The following is a 19,874-nucleotide window of genomic DNA, read 5'->3' on the forward strand; positions in this document are numbered from 1 at the left end:
GTCTTAAATTGAAGAGTACAGAGAGTTTCTGTTATGTTTTTAGAGAATACCTCTAGGGACATGCCTTATGGACCTTAGTCAAGGACTGTCTAATAGTTGTTTTGGCCCAGGTTGCTGTTATCAGTTAGATGGAAAAGTAGTTTATGCTCTAGATTAACTAAGAACTGCTAAGGCACCCAGAACTTTTTGCTTTTTTTTTCTTCTTTTTCTTTTTTTTTTTTTTTTAATGCTTACGAATTCTTCTCTCCCTTGAGCACTGTGTGCAGTTTTGGCCACCACAGTATAAGAATGGCATAAAAGCCTTACAGAGCATCCAAAGGAAGGCTACAAATACGGTGAAAGGTCTGGAGAGCAAGGCATGTGACAAGCAGCTGAAGTCCCTGAGTTTGTTCAGCCCAGAGCAGAAGAGCTGGGGGGGGGCCTCATGGCGGCTGCAGCTCCTCACAGGGAGTGGAGGAGCAGCGCTGAGCTCTGCTCTCTGTGACAGTGACAGGGCCCGAGGGAATGGCATGGAGCTGTGTCAGGGTAGGGGCAGCTGGGGATTAGGGACAGGGTCTGCACTGGGAGGCGGTGGGCATGGAACAGGTTGCCCAGGATAGTGGGCACGGCCCTGAGCTGCCAGAGTTTGAGGAACAGTGGGACAGCACTCTCAGACACGGGGCTTGGGTGTTGGGTGGTGCTGTGTGGAGCCAAGAGGTGGAGTTGATGACCCCCGAATTTTCTGATGGCTTTGTCTGACACTGCTCATTCAGAGATGTTTGCAGCCACTGAGATCTGTAGGGTTGTCAGTGGGTTTATACATATGCTTGAATCTTAGTAAAAACTCACAGGATTGAGTTCTTGTTTATTTTCTTGATCTTTTGAAGGTTTTTTAAAAGTTGTTCTAAGCAAGATTATTATCTTAAATAGTATGATGCAGCAGCCTTATAAACCAGCTGGTTTAACAGCTATGGATGAAAGCAAGGTTACAAGTGTGAAACTCATGACTGACCTTATTCTGACCTCTCTGGGAATTTAGCAGCAAGTCTGTTGTAATTGGGAATGTGCTATGGTGTAACTGCAATAAAGTATACTCTTTTTTTCTTTAGTACTTTCAGGATGAGAATATTGAGATATCAATAGGATTTTGTTATTGGGAGGAAAAGTCTAAAAAGACAGTAGTGATCCATTATAAAAAAGCAACATACCTCAGAATAACTGGTGCCATAAACTAACTCAGTGGTTGGTTTCTGGAATCTAACAGAAGGTTTTGCTGTATTGCATCGTTCTCATATCTCTACCAGACTTGATGCTTGAGCAATTGTAAGTGCAAATTTGCGGGACTGATACTTTTCTATGTAAGATATATATGATTGTTTTAAAAAGAGTGAAACATTATGTGCTGGCTTTGATTTACAAGGAGGTGATGTATAGGAAAAACCTTTCATGTAACAGTGAAATGCAACAGCATCTTCTGAATTACATAACTTGTAAGGTATTTCAAAGATTTCTCTTTAAAACAAAACAACCGAACGGCACGTCTGTTGCTAAATAATTTAGCTGGGAGGTTTCATTCATGTTTCACTGAAATTATGATAAAGCCATGAAAAGCCAGCCAGGCCAGAGAAGAAAATAAACTTCACACACCTTTCAGGTTCTTCCCAGCCAGTCTTTCTGGCTCTCTTCCCTCCCAGAGGGATGTTGGTCTCTTTCCAGCAGGTGACACCTCAGCAGACACATAAAAATGTAAAACACTTAGCTGTTCTTATCAAATTTGGTGCTGCTAGACAAATGACATTAAAGGAGCAGCTTATGCCAGGAATGTAAATCCAGGCTGAGGAGCAAGGGAGGAAAGGCAGCATGTGCCAGTTGGATGCCTAAACCCTGCTCAGTGCACTCAGCCTTTCTGCAACAGTGTGACAGGGCTGACGTGGATCACAAGAGATCATCGCGTGTTCTGAGCTCAGGGTTGGTATCCTGGGAGCAGCATGCCTCCTCACACAGTCTGAGGACCCTCTTTGCAGTTCATCTGGTGTGAAGAGGTCCACCCTCTGGACTTCTTCCACAGAGTGTTTTTATTTTTGAAGCATCTTGTTCAAAAACTCAGATTTCTGGGACATATTGTAATGAATGGCCGCTATATTCAGCCGTACTCATGGAAGCATCCGCCTTCAGTGTGAAGCTCAAATACATACAAAAGATGGCTGCATGCAACTAAAATGTATCTGTGCAGAAAATGAAGATGGCATCAGTTATGTCCTTAGGAAAGCTCATTGTCTTTTTATGTGACAAAATAAAACCTTTCAACAGTAAGTAACAAAAATTAGGTGGCTGGTATAAAGCCCCTTGATTATTTAGGGTTTTCCTCAGGAGTGTGCAGGACAGGGAAGATGTGACACGGGTAAGCCATGAAGTGAGTAAGACTGGCCTTTCCTCATCTGAAATGTCTGAGACAGTAGCCTATATATTTTACCTTCCAAATATAAAGTGTGTATATATGTGGGTCCATTACTTGCCTGTGGCTATATGGGAAGGATTTATATTCTTAAAAGAATTTTTGCAAGGTGATGAACCTATAAAGAAAGGGGTTTTGAGATGTAAAGTACTAAAAATCAGTCCACAACTCAAATTCTTGTTTTTCTAAATGCCTGCTTCAGCCATTCCTGGAGAGTGATTTAAAAACATTCCCTTGCTCCACTTATCTTGGCTAAGTGGTTTACAGGAAGGATTATTTTAGCTGTAATTTGGAAATGCTGATCAGTGACACAATTCAGTAATCCAAGTGAGCACTTAGTTCAGCTGCACGAGGCTTCATGTCAGGGACGATCTCCAGAGATGGTGTTTTAGTCAGAAAGGGGCAAGTCTTTGGGTGAAGGAAGTTCTGTTACTTTAGTGGCAGAGCTGATGCTTGGCGTATCTTCCTGTGCAGGGCCACTGGGACAATGGGTAGACAGAAATAACTGCAGTACGTTTCTGTGGTGGAAAAATCCACAAAACAAAGATGAAAACTCTGTCTGCTATCTATCTGATAGAAAACCCCCCAAAGTGCCTCAGGTGCCCATAGGTACAAGGGAAACAATCTGTTGTATCTTGGAGGGGAACCTGGGCTTTGAAAGCACAGTGAGTGATGTGGCATTGTAGGCGATGCTGGCTTTCCACCTTCACCCCCGCGACCTGTGCAGGGTGCTGTGGAGTGCAGGGGTAAGTGCTTTTTGCCCCCGGGATGGCTGTGGGTGGCACGTGTGATAGAGGTATAAGGGAGAAAATCTGTCCTGCACAGAGAGAGAGGACTGGACATGCAGGTAGCCATTCTGGAGGCTGTCACAAAGCCATTCCCTGGCACCGATACACTGGAAAGCATATGTTGTGCATTACTGTGAAGGCATTCCTGCTTTGGGGAATTGTGTGTTCCTGGTTACAAGAAACCCAATTAGTTACACTCTTTTTGCTTTTTCTTGATTGGGATTTTGTAATGGAAGAATTGAAGAATAAAAGCGAGCGACAGAGGATGCGTAGTGATTCAAAATAGGATTGTGCAAGAAGATGCAGTTCCGATAGTGTTGGTCCCAATCAGGTTTCTTCTAATATGAGCATACATGTGGTTTCCACTCTGCGCCCAGCTGAGAGGACACTGGATTGTGTTGTGCTTCCAGTTAGGTCTGTGTAAAACAGAAATATGCAAGCACAGGTCCTGACAAGAGGTTTTAAGTTGCTTTGCCATTTGACCTATATTTGGAGAGTATTTTCATATTGGGTGAGAAAGCAAATAAGCATGTGAAAGGATGTCCTGTCCCTCCTCCATCCCTGCTCAGGGGTAATGCAGCAGTGAGAGGAGCACGGTGATAGCTGAAACCAGAGGTCTGCATTGGGCAAAACTGGCTCTTGCTTTTTTTTTTTTTTTTTTTCAGAATTATTGCATAGGACAGGAATAACAACTTTCGTTAATAAATAAACTTTGTTTTAGATAGACCAAGGGCAGAGGAGAGACCAGAGAGTACTCCATGTACCCGTATTGATTTTTTGCTCAGCAGGGCAGATACACCACATCAGGACAGCTCTGCATCTGAGGAGAGTGGGTGGGGGGTCCCAGCTTTGTGCATTTGGTTGGCATGGGTTAGAGTGGGAGATGCCATGAACACTTCACTGTGTCTCACTGCCTTCTGTGACAGCACCATCTGGGCCACCTTACCGGAGGGAACGCTGGTGCTCAGCATGAGTGCCACACCACAGTGCTTGCCCAGCTTTACCCTAGAGGCAGTTGCTGTTTGGGCTCATTCTCATTCTCTTTGGGCTGCAGCTCATTCAACTTTAAGTATAACTTTGTTTGTTTGTTTGTTAGTTCCCAGCAAGACCAATTTAACTTCAATAACTTGGTAACAGTTTGAATACAGAAAGGCTTTGTTAAGAGTTCCACACCCTCGAACACACAGAGTCCACACAAGGGCTGACGAATACACACCCAGCTATTTTCTCTGAGCAGTAAACATTACAGTAGGGTTGCACAAAGAGCCTGGCTTCTTGGTCCTGTTAGCTCTCACTATACTATTTTAACTCAAGTAATGTTATACAATAAAAGGCATTGTGCTCCTGCAAAGAGACAGAAAAAACACTAAAGCCCAATTAAAAAAAAATAGATAAATAACAACACCTGAAATAGCTCATCTCTTAAGAGATGTGGCCTTGAACAGTGAGCTTCGTTTATATTTTTCTGTGTCTCAAAATGAATAGGAGAGTTGTACCTATCCAAGTATAGGATTCAGGTCCGTTGTTTTCCTTAACACAAAAGTTTCCCCTTCCATCTCAAGAGATGGCTGTATTAAGATAAACTGAAATAGTGCTCAAAGGGTACTTAAATAGTGGTAGTTGGGGCAGACCAGCAGTGGAGGGCTGCTGCCCATCTCTTAATGTGTTCTTTGAGATTTTGACCTTGCTGCATTATGTTTATGACAAGTTTAGCTCAGAAAACTGACGTGCCACGTTGGCAAAATTAGGATTACCCCAAAGCTACTTGTGCTCCATAGAGGGCTGCTTAGCAGGAGCATGAACAGCCTTTCAGCCCACCTGCCCTCTTCAACAAAAATCGGTATTCTTCTAATAACTCCAGTTCAGCTTTTACAGACACAAACAAAACACAAAGCCAAACATGGTAAGAAAGCCATCCAAAATCACCATACAGTTTGTTTTTTTGACAATTTTTTCATTCCACAACTTGTCCAAAAAGCAACTTTCCACCTAGTGCCTAAGTTAAAGTAGAGGTTTTGTTCTCTGGACTCGGGTTTTGAAAACGATCCATTTGTCCCACAGAAAAAAAAATCCATATAAATCTCTGTGACTTATTTTACTTCGGTACTCCTCATAGCTCCGTGGTATGCTTTTTACTTTGCACTTCCTCCTCCGCATGCTCACTGGACATTCCGTATTGCTGAGAGACTGCTGTGGAAAGCATGCAGAGTTTGGGGGCTGCACTAGAATGGTCAAACTCAACAGCATGCCCTAGCTGTGTCAGCGCAGAGGCTGTTACAGCCCTTGCTGTGTTTCAACCTCGGTGCTGTTCTGCCAGACTTCTTCCACAAATGCCTTGGAGAGGCACGGAACCTTGTGATGGACACAGGGGAAGATGCTGGCCCCAGCATCTGTGAGCATCAAAGCTTACTGGAGTCAGCAGCACCAGAGGAGGAGGAAAAGAGCACGTGGCCTGCCAGCCCTCGCACCAGAAAGCAATGCTGTTGGCAATTCTTGGAGAGAGGATACTTGTTATAAAATAGTGGTATTTGAAAGTGTATCTAGGAAACATTTCCAGCCAGCTCTTTAATGTTTGGGGCTGGGAGGAAGACACAGTTCTAAAAAAAATCGTTTTACTTCCAGGAGTGTTTGAAGAGGAATGTAATGAAGCTGAGTAGCAGAATGATAGATCAGTTAACAAGGGCAGTGAGGCTGGTTAGACAATTCATACTTAAAGTAACTTCTTAAAAACAATTGTTTATGACTGGTATTTCACTGTTGCCAGGTGTGGCTTTAGTTTTGGTCAGTCTTGTCAGGTTTGTGAGTATCTTATCTTTTTGTATACTTTTTTGTTGATTGTAGTAAAAACCTACATGCCTCTTACTAACTTGAATCCAAGACAAAGTTTGATCTGATCAACCTTGGCATTATCACAACAGGATCATATCACAAGTCTTCCTGCACCATGGAATGAGGAGAAGGGTAATTTTGTAGTGAAGACACATACTTGTTAGGAGCTTGTCTGTAAGGAGTAATTTGAGAGGGGAATTACAGGATTGGAGTAGACAATGTTGGCATAGAGATTGCAATTCATATAGAGAGAAGTTAAGAGTCCCTTAGCTTGCTGTAATGCATATGTTTTGCTTGCTATCTCAGTCCCGTTGTTGACATCCACTACAGCTGGTTTTGGATTTGCATTGGTGCTTCTGGGTGCTTTTATTTCATTACTTTTATTTCCTTTTCCTTCTTCGCGTGCAATCCCTACTTGCTTTTGAGCTCCAGATGAGTGGATTAAGATTAAATCCTGAACTTCCTGAATTTTAAAAGCCTTTCCCTTGTGCTGAGCCCCAAACTAATCTGCTAGCTTTATGGTGCTGTGCCATTGTATAACCAAAGGCTGTAGTTTCAGTTGTTAAAGACTGCGTATTTACACTGGTCCTGGAAAAAGCCTCTGGCTGCTTGCTCCAGTAGGTCCACACAACTGCAAGCAAAAAATGTACTTTGGGAGCCTTATTTTATTTAGGGTTCCTTCTCTATTCAGTGTGTTCTCCTGACATTTTAGCTCTTCTGACCCACTCATTATGAGGACTCTTGCTTTCATTAAAAAAAAAAAAAAAGGCATTTGTGGTTTCAGAGAAAAGTTAAGGTCAGATCGTGTCACAATTTGAAAGATCAGCAACTTGTTAGTGAAGAGTGATTCAAGAATTCCCCTTTTGTTAGTCTAGTGGTAAGCATAAACAAAGCTATAAACATAAACAGAAGACCAAGTTGTCTGGGGGAATCCAGTAAAATCAGCAACTGTCTTTGCTTAGCTGAACCTTTACGAGCTCAGGTTCATTCCACGGAGATGAGGACAGAGGGCAGTTTTCAGCGTGTCAAACCAAGGTGTCCCGAGGGTATGAGCTTCTGTGGAGGTGAGGGAAAAGCTGACTCAACACCTTGGCTTTCAAACTGTACACAAAATAGCTACATCTGATTCATCTTCCTCGCTTGAGGGGTATCTAGACGACTGCCATGCTCTTGTTCTGTTTGTGTTACAGTATTTACATGTCTGTCTTGTAAAGACATGCTTCTGTCTGGAGGGCTGGGCCACAACTGTCCTTCCAAGCAGTACATAAAAGTGGAGATGTGCATCTTGGAAGTAGCAGTGTGGTAATGCCACTAACCAAATGTGGTGGCAGATAAATCCTTCCGGGGGAGTTTAATTATGAGGCATAAAACTTGGGCACTGCTGTTCATAGCAGGTATGTGCTTTAAGATGTGACCCTCCTTCCAAACTTCCTGGCTTTTTAAGGTTTATGACAGCCAAGCAGCTGATTTGTAGCTGTTTTGGTACTGCTCTGTGTAGCATTGTGGGTGATTACTGTAGTTTCAAAGCTAGGAAGAGGCATCCAAGAGTGTTGTTGCTGACTTGAGAAACAGTAATGCTTCCTTGTTTTTCCAGGAGATGTGATATCTTTAATTTTTGAATGCATATAAAGGATATAGAGGAGATTATTATTATTTTACTAACTGTATTTCCTGTAAATGTGTGTGTATGAGTGTTTTAATTCAAATTTAATTTAGGAAAAAAAAGAACCCTTTTCCTCCACCCCCTCATTAGAGAAATTCATCTGCAGTTTGCTGACCTATTTTCATTTACTCAGGAACTTGTGACAAACCGTGCCTTGCCTGAGTACTCAGAAAAGCTCTGAAAAAAGTCCATTTTTTTTTTTTCAGATCATAGCTTTCTTTGTGTAAAATCCTACTTAGCTTGTGGATTAGTCACCCAAGTAACCTAATCCACATGGTAAAGTTCTCATATAATTGAGAAACACTAAGGAAAAGAGCTGATTTTTTTTTTTTCTTTTAACTGTCCTTAATTACTTAGCTTTCTTTTTTTTATTAAATGTAATACCAAAAGCAGTGAAAAAATAAAAGCACTCTTTTACAATATATATACTTTCAAACCTGGTGGTGCCAGCCACTATTCCCTTGCCTTGTGTGCATTTATTTTTGAATGATGGTAGTGGGAGTTTCTATAGGTAGGGAACAGCTTGGGAACTTGGTGAGCAACAATTTCCCTGTTGTGAGCTTCTATAGGAGATACTGTACAATGGGCCTGGGAAAATTTGCAACATGTGTAATGATGACCACCTTAGGAATTACTAGGAATAGAGTAGTAGTAGTAAAAGTCAATCTATTCTTAACATGGAAATATATAAGAACATGATTGGAAATCCTCTACAGCTTCTAAAGTGTAGGGAAGTTGAGGATTTCTCACACTGTGGTTTTAATCCCTTTTGTTTAAGGACTAGAACTGAGTGCTGTGATGTACTCTCAGGTGATGTGACTTTTAAATGTTTGCCTTTTCTTAACCTAGAATAACAGAATTGATTGGATACCACCCAGAAGAGTTGCTGGGCCGTTCAGCATATGAGTTCTACCATGCCTTGGACTCAGAGAACATGACCAAAAGTCATCAGAACTGTAAGTCGCACTCTTAGTTTTCTTCATAGTTTGCAAATAATAAGCCACAACCAGTAGATACCTCAATAAGGAGTTGAAAATAAAGTGCACCCTGTGTGTGAGGATGGGTATTTATGTGCATGTATTCTTAGAAAAAAAGAATAGGTTCTTTCTTTGTAAGAAAGTTTACATGTTACCATGTACCTTGCTGAAAACTGCTGCTGCTCTTTCTACGTGGTTTGATTTTTGCCATGCTTTAAAACTAAATTTGGATTGCAGCTAAAAGAGGATCTTTCTTTCAGGAGTAATACAAAGATCAGCTGAAAATTTGAAAAGCTGAGTTAGGCAGTATTAGCTTGGTGAGAAGCGCATTTACTGGTTTATCATTCTGGTGTATAGTTGGGCTCAGCTACAAGGAAGGCTGTAAAGAGTAGTAGAAAGAGCTTAGTACAGCATATTTCGGAATGTCCTTCTACCAAAAAAAAACCCTCTCTTCACTCAAAAGAGATGGGCAAAGAGACTTTCTAAAAGGGATATTCATTATACAGATGATATACGCTACCAGAAACAGCTTCTTCTTGTTACTCTTATGCCTAAACTGCCAGCCTTGACTGTTTTTGATGTAAAATACCTGAATCATTTTGATGACAGAGATCAGAGCCAAGATCTGTTCCTTCTATTTGGCAGATATCTTAAGATATCTTAAAATAGCTTGATTCAAACCTGCAGTCTCTGTCCTTAAAGGTGACAAAATGGCTGGAGACAGCATGGTGCCCTAACGTACAAATTATGCTTCCTAGGTCTGGCTTTACAACCACTGAACTAGTAATGCATAGGAGAGTACTCAGCAAAGAATCACTAAAATTTCTGCTGCTGCTGTTTTAATAAAAACAAGGCAGAGCTGCTAGGCTGGAGCACACAAGTTATAAACAAAAACATAAACCACCTTGTAGTTATTATGATCAAGGTCTTTGTGGCTCAGGAAAGACTATGACTTACATCATGTCTGTAGGGAATTACCCAGCAAATGCACTTAGAGAAAGTTTTTTCTGTACATCTTGGAGAAAAGTATCAGTAAAGAGTAGCTGCCTGACTTTAAGGAGAAAAGGAAATATAATATGTGTTGTTAACTGCAATGGGAAAGATTCGGGACAGCTTTGAGTTGAATGTTACTTGAAAGAATGTTTGGCAGTGATTAAAGTTGTGCGCTGTATAACAGTGTTGATATGAATCATCCCGTTTCCAGAGCTGCTAAAAAAAAATAATAATCACACCATACTTACAGACAGTTCCCTGGGAATATATTTGTTACAATTGTTTCTTTGAAAATGTGTTCCTGCTTTTAACAGTGAAAAAGAGTGATACTTGCAGATAGGATGTGCATAGGCCATGATGGGCAAAAAGTAATTCCGTGAGGAAATCAGTGACTATGCTTTACGGTTGGTTTTGAGTTGTTGAGTTACACTTCTAAGAATGGGACAATGCTAGAGGGAATAAAATGAGAGTTGGCAAATTCTTTGGTGGCTGGAGAGAGCCCATGTGGTTTATCCCTGTCTAATTAGATAGGACCATTGAATCAAGACCTGTCTGTGTAAAGATTTCTGGATTGCTTCTACTAGTAATCTTGACCGGGTATTGATGGTGGCTTCTCCTCAATGTAGCAATTGGAATTATCTCACAAAGGGCTTAAGTTGATGTTTGGAGGCCCTCTGTGCCTACTGAAAGTATCATGTTCTACAAACATGTGTTGTTGGACATGAGGATTGGTCAAGATACTGAATGATGTCAAAAGCAAGAGGGGGGTGAGGTATACTAGCAAAAGTGCTGAAAGTACTATGCACTACACAGATAGAAAACATTTAGGAGGAGACTCATCCTAGTGTATATGGTACTATACAGAATCAGCATGGACCATCTCTACTGTTCAAAGCACTGGTCAACACTCCATGCTATGATTAACACTATATATACTGTTACCCACAGCAGAATTGTCAGTCAGACTTCTTAGCAACTCAGAGAATGACCACAAAGACAAATTAGAAAATCCCCAGGTTTCTTAAAGTGTGCCATTATTACTGAGAAGTTATCTAATGCAAAAGGTTACCAAGCAAGCACATAGTTTATACAGAACTTAACTGTTTCTTCCTGGCCATATGCATTTATGCATGAAAATATCCACCTCATAGCTTATATAAAGAGTTGTAAAACAGAATACAGAACTAAAAGCAGCATTCATGATCAGCACCCTTGTATGTATGAAACAATATTTTTTTTGTTGTTGTTAGAAATATACAACAGTATGGTGATCAATTCTGACAGTATTGTAGAGATGTATAGAAAATGGAAGGAGAGTGAAGCCTAAGTCATAGAATGGCTTAGATTGGAGCGGACCTTAAAGATCATATAATTCTGACCCCCTGCCATGGGCAGAGGTCTAGTTAAACCTCATTAAATCCTCATGTGCCCACTTTTTGAGCCTATGTCCCTCTGGATGGCGACCCTGGATGTCAACCACAACTCACCTTGGTGTCATCCACAAACTTGCTGAGGGTGCACTCAATCCTGCTATGTCACTAATAAAGATGTTGAAAAGCTCCAGTCCTAAGACAGACCCCTGGGGGTACCACTAGTGACCAGCTTCCACCTGGAAATAGAGCTGTTGACAGCAACCCTCTGGCTATGACCATCCAACCAAGTCTTTATCCATCAAATAGTCCAGCCTTCAAATCTATATCTTTCCAATTCTGAGATAAGGATGTGATGTGGGACCATTTCAAAGGCCTTGCACAAGTCCATTAAAAAGCAAGAAAGAGAGAAACCTCAAATGAGTCTGATAAATAGAAGCAGAACTCCTTCCCTTTTCTTCCTTTAAATTTAGTCATAAATCATGCTCATTGCAGTTCTACCGTACTGCAGTTTTTTTTTCATTGCCAAAGTTCTTCATTAACAGCCTTGCATTCAAGCATGGCACAATCGTGCTTGTGTTCTTAAGTGTAGTTGCATATACAATATGAAAGTCTTAATTAAGTCATCATCAGTAGCAGATTAGAAAGTGGCAGTATTTAGCATACCCTGTTTTTCACGTCATGCAAACAAGATGGAAATCTGTTTTATTGCATATATCTGTACCAATGATTGACTGTAGAGCTATATTTTCCAATTTAGTGATTAATAGTCTGTAATTCCATTTAGGGTTTGGTCTTGTTGCCATTAAAACCAATGAGTATTTCACTGTTGACTTCAGTGGAGAACTGAATGTCACTGTCTGGGATATGTTTCTTGGTAATACACCTAGAATATAACTCCTTTCGATTCCCATCAATAAGGTATATAATGTGAATGTATTTTGTTGAGGTGTTACTAATTCTGTAAAGATACAGGTGTGTATGTATCTATATAAAAACATGTATTTTAAAAGAAAAAAAAAAGTAGCTCACTCTGAATCCAGAACCTTAAATGCAGTGTTGATAACAAAGTCAGCAGTTACAAGTGTATTAGTAATTTATGAGATTACCCCAAGGAGTGATTCTGCTGTACCTTATTATATCAGAACATGACATGCTTTGAATAATAATAATAAAAAAGATTAAAGCAGTAAAAAGCTTCTTTGTAATGTAGCAGGCGCCTACACTGTGACTCTTATTGATGAGCTGATGATTAGGAAGCTGTGTAATTGTGTTTCACAAGCAGAGCAGAACAGTGCAGTCACTAAAACACTTTGAAATGAAAGCCTTTTGATTTTGTTCTGCCAGAAGTATTTAATCAATAAAGGTAATGTTCTACTTTGTCTAAATAAATTAAATGAAGGATGATTAAATATTCCTAGGAAGAAAACAAACAAACAAACTTCAGAGATAGAAAGATAAACACGGTAACAATTATCTGCAATGCAGTTGCTGTGTTTCACAGGGTTGGATTGTGCGTTTGTATTGTGTTAATGTAGGAGAGAGTGACAATAAATAGTCACTGTTGAGATGCCACATTCACAAGGAATGATTCTGTGCAAAGGACGCAGAAATAAGTTCCAGTCTTATTGAGTAAAATAAGACTGCTTTATTTTTAGGACATCGCTTTGATGGCATACTGTCTTCGCACATAAAACTGTTTAAAAGGAAAAACTGCCAAAGCGTTGAGTTTGCCAGTTCCCGTTTAGGTACTCAGTGTAATTATATCTGCATACAAGTAAATACATTCTTGTTTGTACTGCTTGTGTAGTCCAGCTCTGATTTTCCTGCTACTGATCACTAGGATTTCCTACTTTTTTCAAATAAATGGCTGTAAATTGCATGACGATATGCCTTGCTTTTAAGAAAAGTGTACACGAGGCAGACATCATAAAACTACATTTTAGATATCCAGAGCTCCATGTTGAACTCTCATTTTTTTTTCAAATATTACAAAACACCTCAGGGAACCTTCACCTTTTGAACATCTACATGAAACTTTAAACCTGAATTGTACTGTCATCAGTTTATTGCATGAGAAACACAGGCTAGTTCAAATAAAACACTTGGAGTTAACATTATTCCATTTTTCACGAGTCTCAGTTCCTTCTCCTTTGTTAGTTCCAAACTATTACAGAGAACCAAAACAGTGCGAACAACTAGAGAAATACCATGTTTTTTCTTTCTTAATGTTGATACCTTTTTAAAAGTGATGTTACTTCTTCAGCCACTTAAAACCAATATTGTGATTTGTGTTGTTGATACCTTCAGCTCCTGACTCTAGGCATAGAAAAGAGTATGGAAGTAAACCATGAGAATTACTTTACTGTGGGTAAATTGCTTCTAAATCATCTGACCCTTGGTTTTATCCACCACCTAAATTAGGGAGACTATTGAATAATTTCCTAAATCAGTTACAGAACCTAAATTGAGAGCAATTCTACTGGAACAGGAACTTTCAAGAAATATGCAGTCAGCAGACTTTACTTTTAGGGCAATTAGAATCTTATATTAAATTCAAAAAACCCCATGCATTGGTCTAAATACTCAGATAATCTGAAGGTCTAGAATGCCAGGTATCTTGAGTGGAGAGCTCAGCTTAACAGATTCATTTATATTGAAAATAGCTGATTTTTTCTAGAAATTGAGCATCATTGGCCACCCTGTTGATGGCAGGGGGACTGGTTCTAAATGACCTTTAATATCCCTTCCAACCAAAGCCATTCTGTGATCATTGTTTACGAATGTTTTAGTGCAGTTTTGCATAATGAAAACTTGTGAGCAGATGTATTTAAACAAGTGTTGTTACATATTATGCATTGTGCTGCTACCTTATTTTTATCTCTCTGCTCCCGTTTCTTAGTGTGTACAAAAGGTCAAGTAGTGACTGGCCAGTACCGTATGCTTGCCAAGCATGGTGGATACGTGTGGCTGGAAACTCAAGGGACCGTCATTTACAACACGCGCAACCTACAGCCTCAGTGTATCATCTGTGTCAACTATGTGCTGAGGTAAGTTGTGCAGAACAGAAAAAACACTTCTGAATCCTTGTGCTGGAAAAAATGCAAGGATGAGAAATATTTTTGAAGGGTCTATTTATCCAGTGCTGCTATGCTGAAATCAGTTTAGTCATGTTTGTTCAATCTTGTTTACTGATGTTAGACATTGATGAAGAATGTGGCATGCCTGTTCCCATACAAGCTGTTGAATTACACCATAGCCTTTTTCTTCTACAGAGCAACCGCTCTGCTGGTGAAGCAGAACATAAGGCTTGCACTAAAGATTTTATTGTGCAACACAACTACTGAATACATTTTATTTTTCTAGCACCACGACAGAGAGAGAAAATTCAGTAGTAAGTGTATCTTGTGTTGCTAGGAAAAGCCATTTTCTTTCTCAAAAATCAGAACCACAGATTAGTCTCTGTCTTGAAAAGTTCATGTATTTTTGGTCCTGGGTGAGGCCTAAATAAAATACTTATTTGAGTGATAGTCTGGGTCATTGTAGCCCTGACTACATCCCTTTAAAAACGAGAGCAACAAAGCCCTGAGTATTCTCACAGAAGTCCTGTCCACACTCTCTTGCGTCATCTGAGATTGTGGTGCTCAGCAACACTGGAACTGTGCCTTGCCTGTCAAGAGCCTGGCATTCTGAGAGAGACCAAAATACTGTTAGAGCAATCTTTAGAGAGTTATAATACCTGTCTTTACCACATATTTTTCCTTTAGGGTGCTAAAGGCCTAAACTCTTTCTTCTTCTTGCTAGTGAAATTGAGAAGAATGATATTGTCTTCTCTATGGACCAAACGGAATCGCTCTTCAAGCCTCACCTGTTGACGATGAGCAGTGCCTTTGAGAATGGGATCTCAGGGAGGGACAAGAGTGATTTATTGTTTACTAAGCTAAAAGAAGAACCGGAGGAACTTGCACAACTGGCTCCAACACCTGGAGATGCCATTATTTCCCTGGATTTTGGTTAGTATTTGTGTAAAATATTTCTGTGCAACAAAGAACCACATACGAACTTATGTTTAGAAACTTAATAGACCAGGTCTGTTTGCTGTGTGTATAAATCAGGAGTAACAGTCATAGGAGCTCATGCGCTCACATCAGTGGAAAATTTCTGTGAATGAGGGCAGAACCAGGCTTTCTTGCTGACTAAACAAGATAAAGTCTTTGCAGCTTACTTATTGTTATGGCAACTAGGATTAGGGTTTACTTTTAGTGAATAGCTGTAATTATTATCATAACAGGGCGCAAGCCAAAAGCATCCATTAATATTGTACTATTAACACTGTTAGAACTCCATCCAGGGATACAGAAGTTTGAGGAAGCCCCTGCCTATACGAGCGCTGTTTTGACACCAAACAAACCGTGGCCAGTAGAAGTGAAAAGCCATGCTGCTCAAGGTGAAACGCTGACAATACCATCCTTTACAATGCCACAGATTGCACCTGGCAGCAGTACTCCAAGTGCAAGCAGCAACAGTAGCTGTTCCACGGTAAGAAAAGCTTTAAAAAATGCAGAAGTTATGTTCTCTATGCAAATCCCATCAGAATGTGAAGATGACATTTTCACTGTAGCAGTCCTGTCTCTATGATTGCAACAAGCCCAGCATATCTATATCCCTACTGTATGTGTATTTTTATCCTATGCTGTTTGCGTAGAAAAGCATCGATAGCAAAAACATCAGATGGAAACTATATCTCACCTTTATATTGCATTCCTTGTTTTCCTCTGTCTCACTAAGCAATTATGATAGTCTATAAACCAGCTAGTAGTTGAACTTGCTACCATCTTGCATGGAATTAGCCTTAAACGAAACTCCAATGTTGAATGGTCTGGTCATTAGCAAAATTCCCCTCAGGCCAGTCCTCTTTCTGTTTGTTTACTAGAAACTATAGTCCTTATCAAGAAAGTTTACCCAACTCAGTCCTTTGAGAATGGCTCCACAGTGTTTATTGCTGAAAGAATGAACGAGGTTTCCAGGGCACTGCCCTCAAGTGCTAGAGCCACTCTTATCAGAACTTTACTAGATGACTACTAGGCTAGGACTCTACTGGATTTCAGAGACATTCGGGGTCAGGTTGGACCAGGCTCTGAACAGCACAATCTTGCTGTAGGTGTCTCTGTAGGTGTTCATTGCAGGGCTTTTAGCAGTCCCTTCTAACTCAAAGCAATTTTATGTCCGATTTTAATAAAATCGTTGAGGTAGTGCAAAGTGGTTTTTTTCTTGACAAAATAATTGAATAACACACATCTCATGTATTAGTATGATGTGCCAAAAAAAACCATTTAACAGGACAACTAAGTTATTGTATTGGGTGCCTCTGTTAAATCACTATGGCTCTCCAAGTTTATAGTGACAAGTAATTTGATGTTGGAGGAAATGATGTGATAGAAATGTAGTTACGTAAGTGTGCTAATCCAGCACTGTAGTTGTCTTGGCTGCTTATAACAAATTGTTATTTCTGTGCAGCCAAACAGCCCGGAGGATTACTACACTTCTGTGGATGATGATCTTAAGATTGAGGTGATTGAAAAACTCTTTGCCATGGACACAGAATCAAAAAGTCAGTGCAACTCTCAGGTAAGAAGCTATCTCTCCCAGAACCATGAAAATTGGCCCTCTGTTAGCAGACAATAGTAGAGATGCATTCAGATACAGTGTCATAAAATGTACACTAAAACTTTGATGCACTGCACTAACACAAGCATATGCTTCAAAAAGCTGAGGTGTCCACTTCTATCCCTAACGATATGAAGCAATTACCTTGGAGGTGTCACTGTGGCATTGCTGAAAAGAGAGAAGCAGAGCTTCAGAAATTGGGTGCTTGTGTATACTGGATAACAAATAGAAGCAGCAGCCTGGTTTGTTTTCTTTTTTCATCTGGCCTGAGGACTAGTGAGTAAACATTGTTTCTAGAACAAAATATAGGTAAATTAACTCCTGTAAAACCTCAAAATGAAAAATGTTGTCAGTTGACTACACAAGACAGCTAGACCCATGCAGCCACTTGCTCTCTCCCTCCAGTAGGATGAGCAAGAGAATTGGAAGGGTAAAACTGTGAAAACTCTTGGGTTGAGATAAAGACAGCTTAGTTTGCAAAAGCAAAAGCTACACGTGCAAGCAAAGCAAAATAAGGAATTCATTCACTACTTCTCATTGGCAGGCAGCTGTTCAGCCATTTCCAGGAAAACAGTGCTCCATCACATGTAGCAGTTTCTTGGGAAGACGAACACTGTAATTCTGAATGCTTCCCAGCTTCTCCTTCTTTCCCCCAGCTCTTATTGCTTAGCATAATGCCATTCAGTATGGGATATCCTTTTGGTCATCTGGGGTCAGCTGTCCTAGCTTTGCTCCCTCCCAACTTCTTGTGCACCACCAACCTACTCCAATGGTGGGGCAAGGTGAGGAACTGAGAAAGCCTTGACTCTTTGAAAGCACTACTAAGCAATAGCTAAAACATTGATCACAAGTACAAAATATAATACTGTATGAGCTACTGTGAATAAGATTAACTCTATATGAGCCAAAATGAGTACAACATATGTGCAATTCATAGCAATAGTGTTGTTTTTTGTTTTTTTTTTTTTAATATGGAGAAGCTGGCCACTTTCCTTTACATAAATTTGGCATACAGTGATTTTTTTTAGCTTCATGTCTCCCAACTAGTATTTCACATCACAATGCCACAACTATTATTAACTTTTAGGTTTCTCATGAACTTGTTTCATTTTTGTGCAGACTGACTTCAATGAACTGGACCTTGAAACCTTAGCTCCTTACATTCCTATGGATGGAGAAGATTTCCAGCTCAGCCCTATCTGCCAAGAAGAACGTACTCTCTCTGAAAGTGCACAAAATACCCAGCAGAGTCTAAGTAGCATGAGTACCATTTTCCAACCTCTTGCTTCTGCTTCACAGAATCAGTTCCTCCCAGAGAAATATTGCCCACAACTATCAAATAAAAACATTAACCCTGGTCATGGGTCCCTATCATCGGTGTTCTTCAACAATATGAGTAGGTCATCATTGCCACCATACCACAACCAAGCCAGCACTCCGCTGTCTTCGATGGGGGGTAGACCAAACACCCAGTGGCCACCTGATCCGCCATTAGAATATGTTCCTTCTAAATGGAGACTCATGGATAAATACTCAGGAACCCTATCAAGTTCCCCCTCAGGACCCCCAGTGCGTTCTCCCAACATGCCCATATATAAAAAAAGGTAAGAATTCATGTTTTCCATGCATTACACTTAGAAAATATCTGGGCAGAAAGGGGTAGATATCTTGAATACATATAACTCGTGTTTGTGCTTAGCAAGGAGACAGGCATGGCTTTCAGAATCCTAAGATTAAAAATCTCTTGACTCTTTTCCATATTATTTTTACGCCTGGCTGGAGATTTTAGAGGCTGTTTATGCTAGCCTTTGATCCCCAAAGTAAAGTGTTCCCAAAGCTTGTGGAATGACTGACAAAAGGAAACAAAGACATTCAACGTACAGTGTCATGTGTCAAAGGCATCTTAAATGAAATAGATGAAAGAAGAATCTGTATAAATTAAAAAGACGGTTTAGATTTGCCTTCTTACTCACCCAGAGATCTTTTTTCAACAGGCCGCTGGATGGTTTGGGGCAACGAGGCATAGATATAAACCCAGCAAGAATTGCTTTGTCTAATAGTTTGAAACTGAAGAGGCAACTGGATTACGAAGAGCAAGCATTGCAACAGCTGAGTGGGGTAATCATAAGAAAATGCATCCCCTTCAAAATTTTGGATGTACCAAGATCATCAGCGTAATCATTCATTTTGCTTTTCTCCAAACTGTAGGGAGATCCATCTGTCATTAACCCACCTCAGTTAATGTGGAAGAGAATGAAATTTCTCAAAGGGGAAAACTGTTCCTTGCTTACAGAAAAGAAGTCTCTCAGCACAAGTGTTCTTACTGGTAAGAGAAAAGAAATTGATTTTGCAATGTTAAGCTAGTTTGAATAGAAAGAAAAACTATTTCATAAGGACATGTCAAATAAGCTCTGTGGAAAAAAAAATACAAAGAATGTAATACTCAAGATCAAGTTGTACAGTTTACTGTTGAACAATTTGTAGTATATTTGATAGCTCAAGTAGATTGTTTGATATATGTCCACACCCTTATGTGGGAGGCAAATAGGGATCAGTTCAATAGAGGTAGATTTACCTATTGTTGACCCAATGTGCAGGCATTTCAGAGCTTGAACTGAAGCTTTTTCTCTACAACACTGCTTCTCATTATTCAAATATCTTTAGTACAATACTGCTTCCAGATAGTACTGCTTCTAGACTTTAGATATGCCTACACTGTGTCATTGTCACACTGAGGAACAATTTGCTTTGAATTAGAATTAGATACTATAATGATTACAATGGCTTGATTAATTTTGTTATTTTCTCCTGTATGAATTAGATGAGTTTGTCTGCAACTCGAGAGGTCTGAGCCAACCAGTGAATCAACTGCAGCAGCAGCAGCAATCCACCTGTGGCAGTCCTGGTGAAAATCTGAAAGCAGGAGCGTTTTCCCCTCAGTTTTATAGTCCCCATTATCAGGACTATACTGTGCAGTCAGCTCATAAAGTGTCAGGTAAGAGTTGTCAATACAGAGGCTGAAAAATGTTGGCATTTAGTTCCACTACTAATTCCACGAGAATAAAACTTTTAACAAAAAAGTAAGAGAATGTTAAACCAAGAGTCAAATGCATGAGTGTTTCACAAAATGAAAAATTAATTTGGTTGTTAAAA

General features: G+C 40.0%; 1 protein-coding gene across 7 annotated transcripts in view; it reads left to right on the forward strand.

Annotated features, from left to right (window-relative positions):
• The window catches only part of EPAS1 (endothelial PAS domain protein 1), a 119,464-nt gene that overhangs the window by 96,591 nt on the left and 2,999 nt on the right, over positions 1-19,874 (forward strand). For 6 of the 7 annotated variants that reach the window (XM_046938431.1, NM_204807.3, XM_015283618.4 and 3 more), the window contains exons 7-15: positions 8,564-8,670; positions 13,957-14,104; positions 14,859-15,067; positions 15,394-15,593; positions 16,572-16,682; positions 17,841-18,325; positions 18,716-18,839; positions 18,930-19,047; positions 19,543-19,716. In XM_046938431.1, coding sequence (XP_046794387.1) covers positions 8,564-8,670; positions 13,957-14,104; positions 14,859-15,067; positions 15,394-15,593; positions 16,572-16,682; positions 17,841-18,325; positions 18,716-18,839; positions 18,930-19,047; positions 19,543-19,716 — 1,676 coding nt within the window. The remainder of the gene's footprint in view (positions 1-8,563; positions 8,671-13,956; positions 14,105-14,858; positions 15,068-15,393; positions 15,594-16,571; positions 16,683-17,840; positions 18,326-18,715; positions 18,840-18,929; positions 19,048-19,542; positions 19,717-19,874) is intronic. The other variant, XM_015283619.4, reaches the window with a different exon arrangement.

The sequence above is a fragment of the Gallus gallus genome, chromosome 3 (assembly GCF_016699485.2).
Source record: "Gallus gallus isolate bGalGal1 chromosome 3, bGalGal1.mat.broiler.GRCg7b, whole genome shotgun sequence".
In the NCBI taxonomy this organism is placed as follows: Eukaryota; Metazoa; Chordata; class Aves; order Galliformes; family Phasianidae; genus Gallus; species Gallus gallus.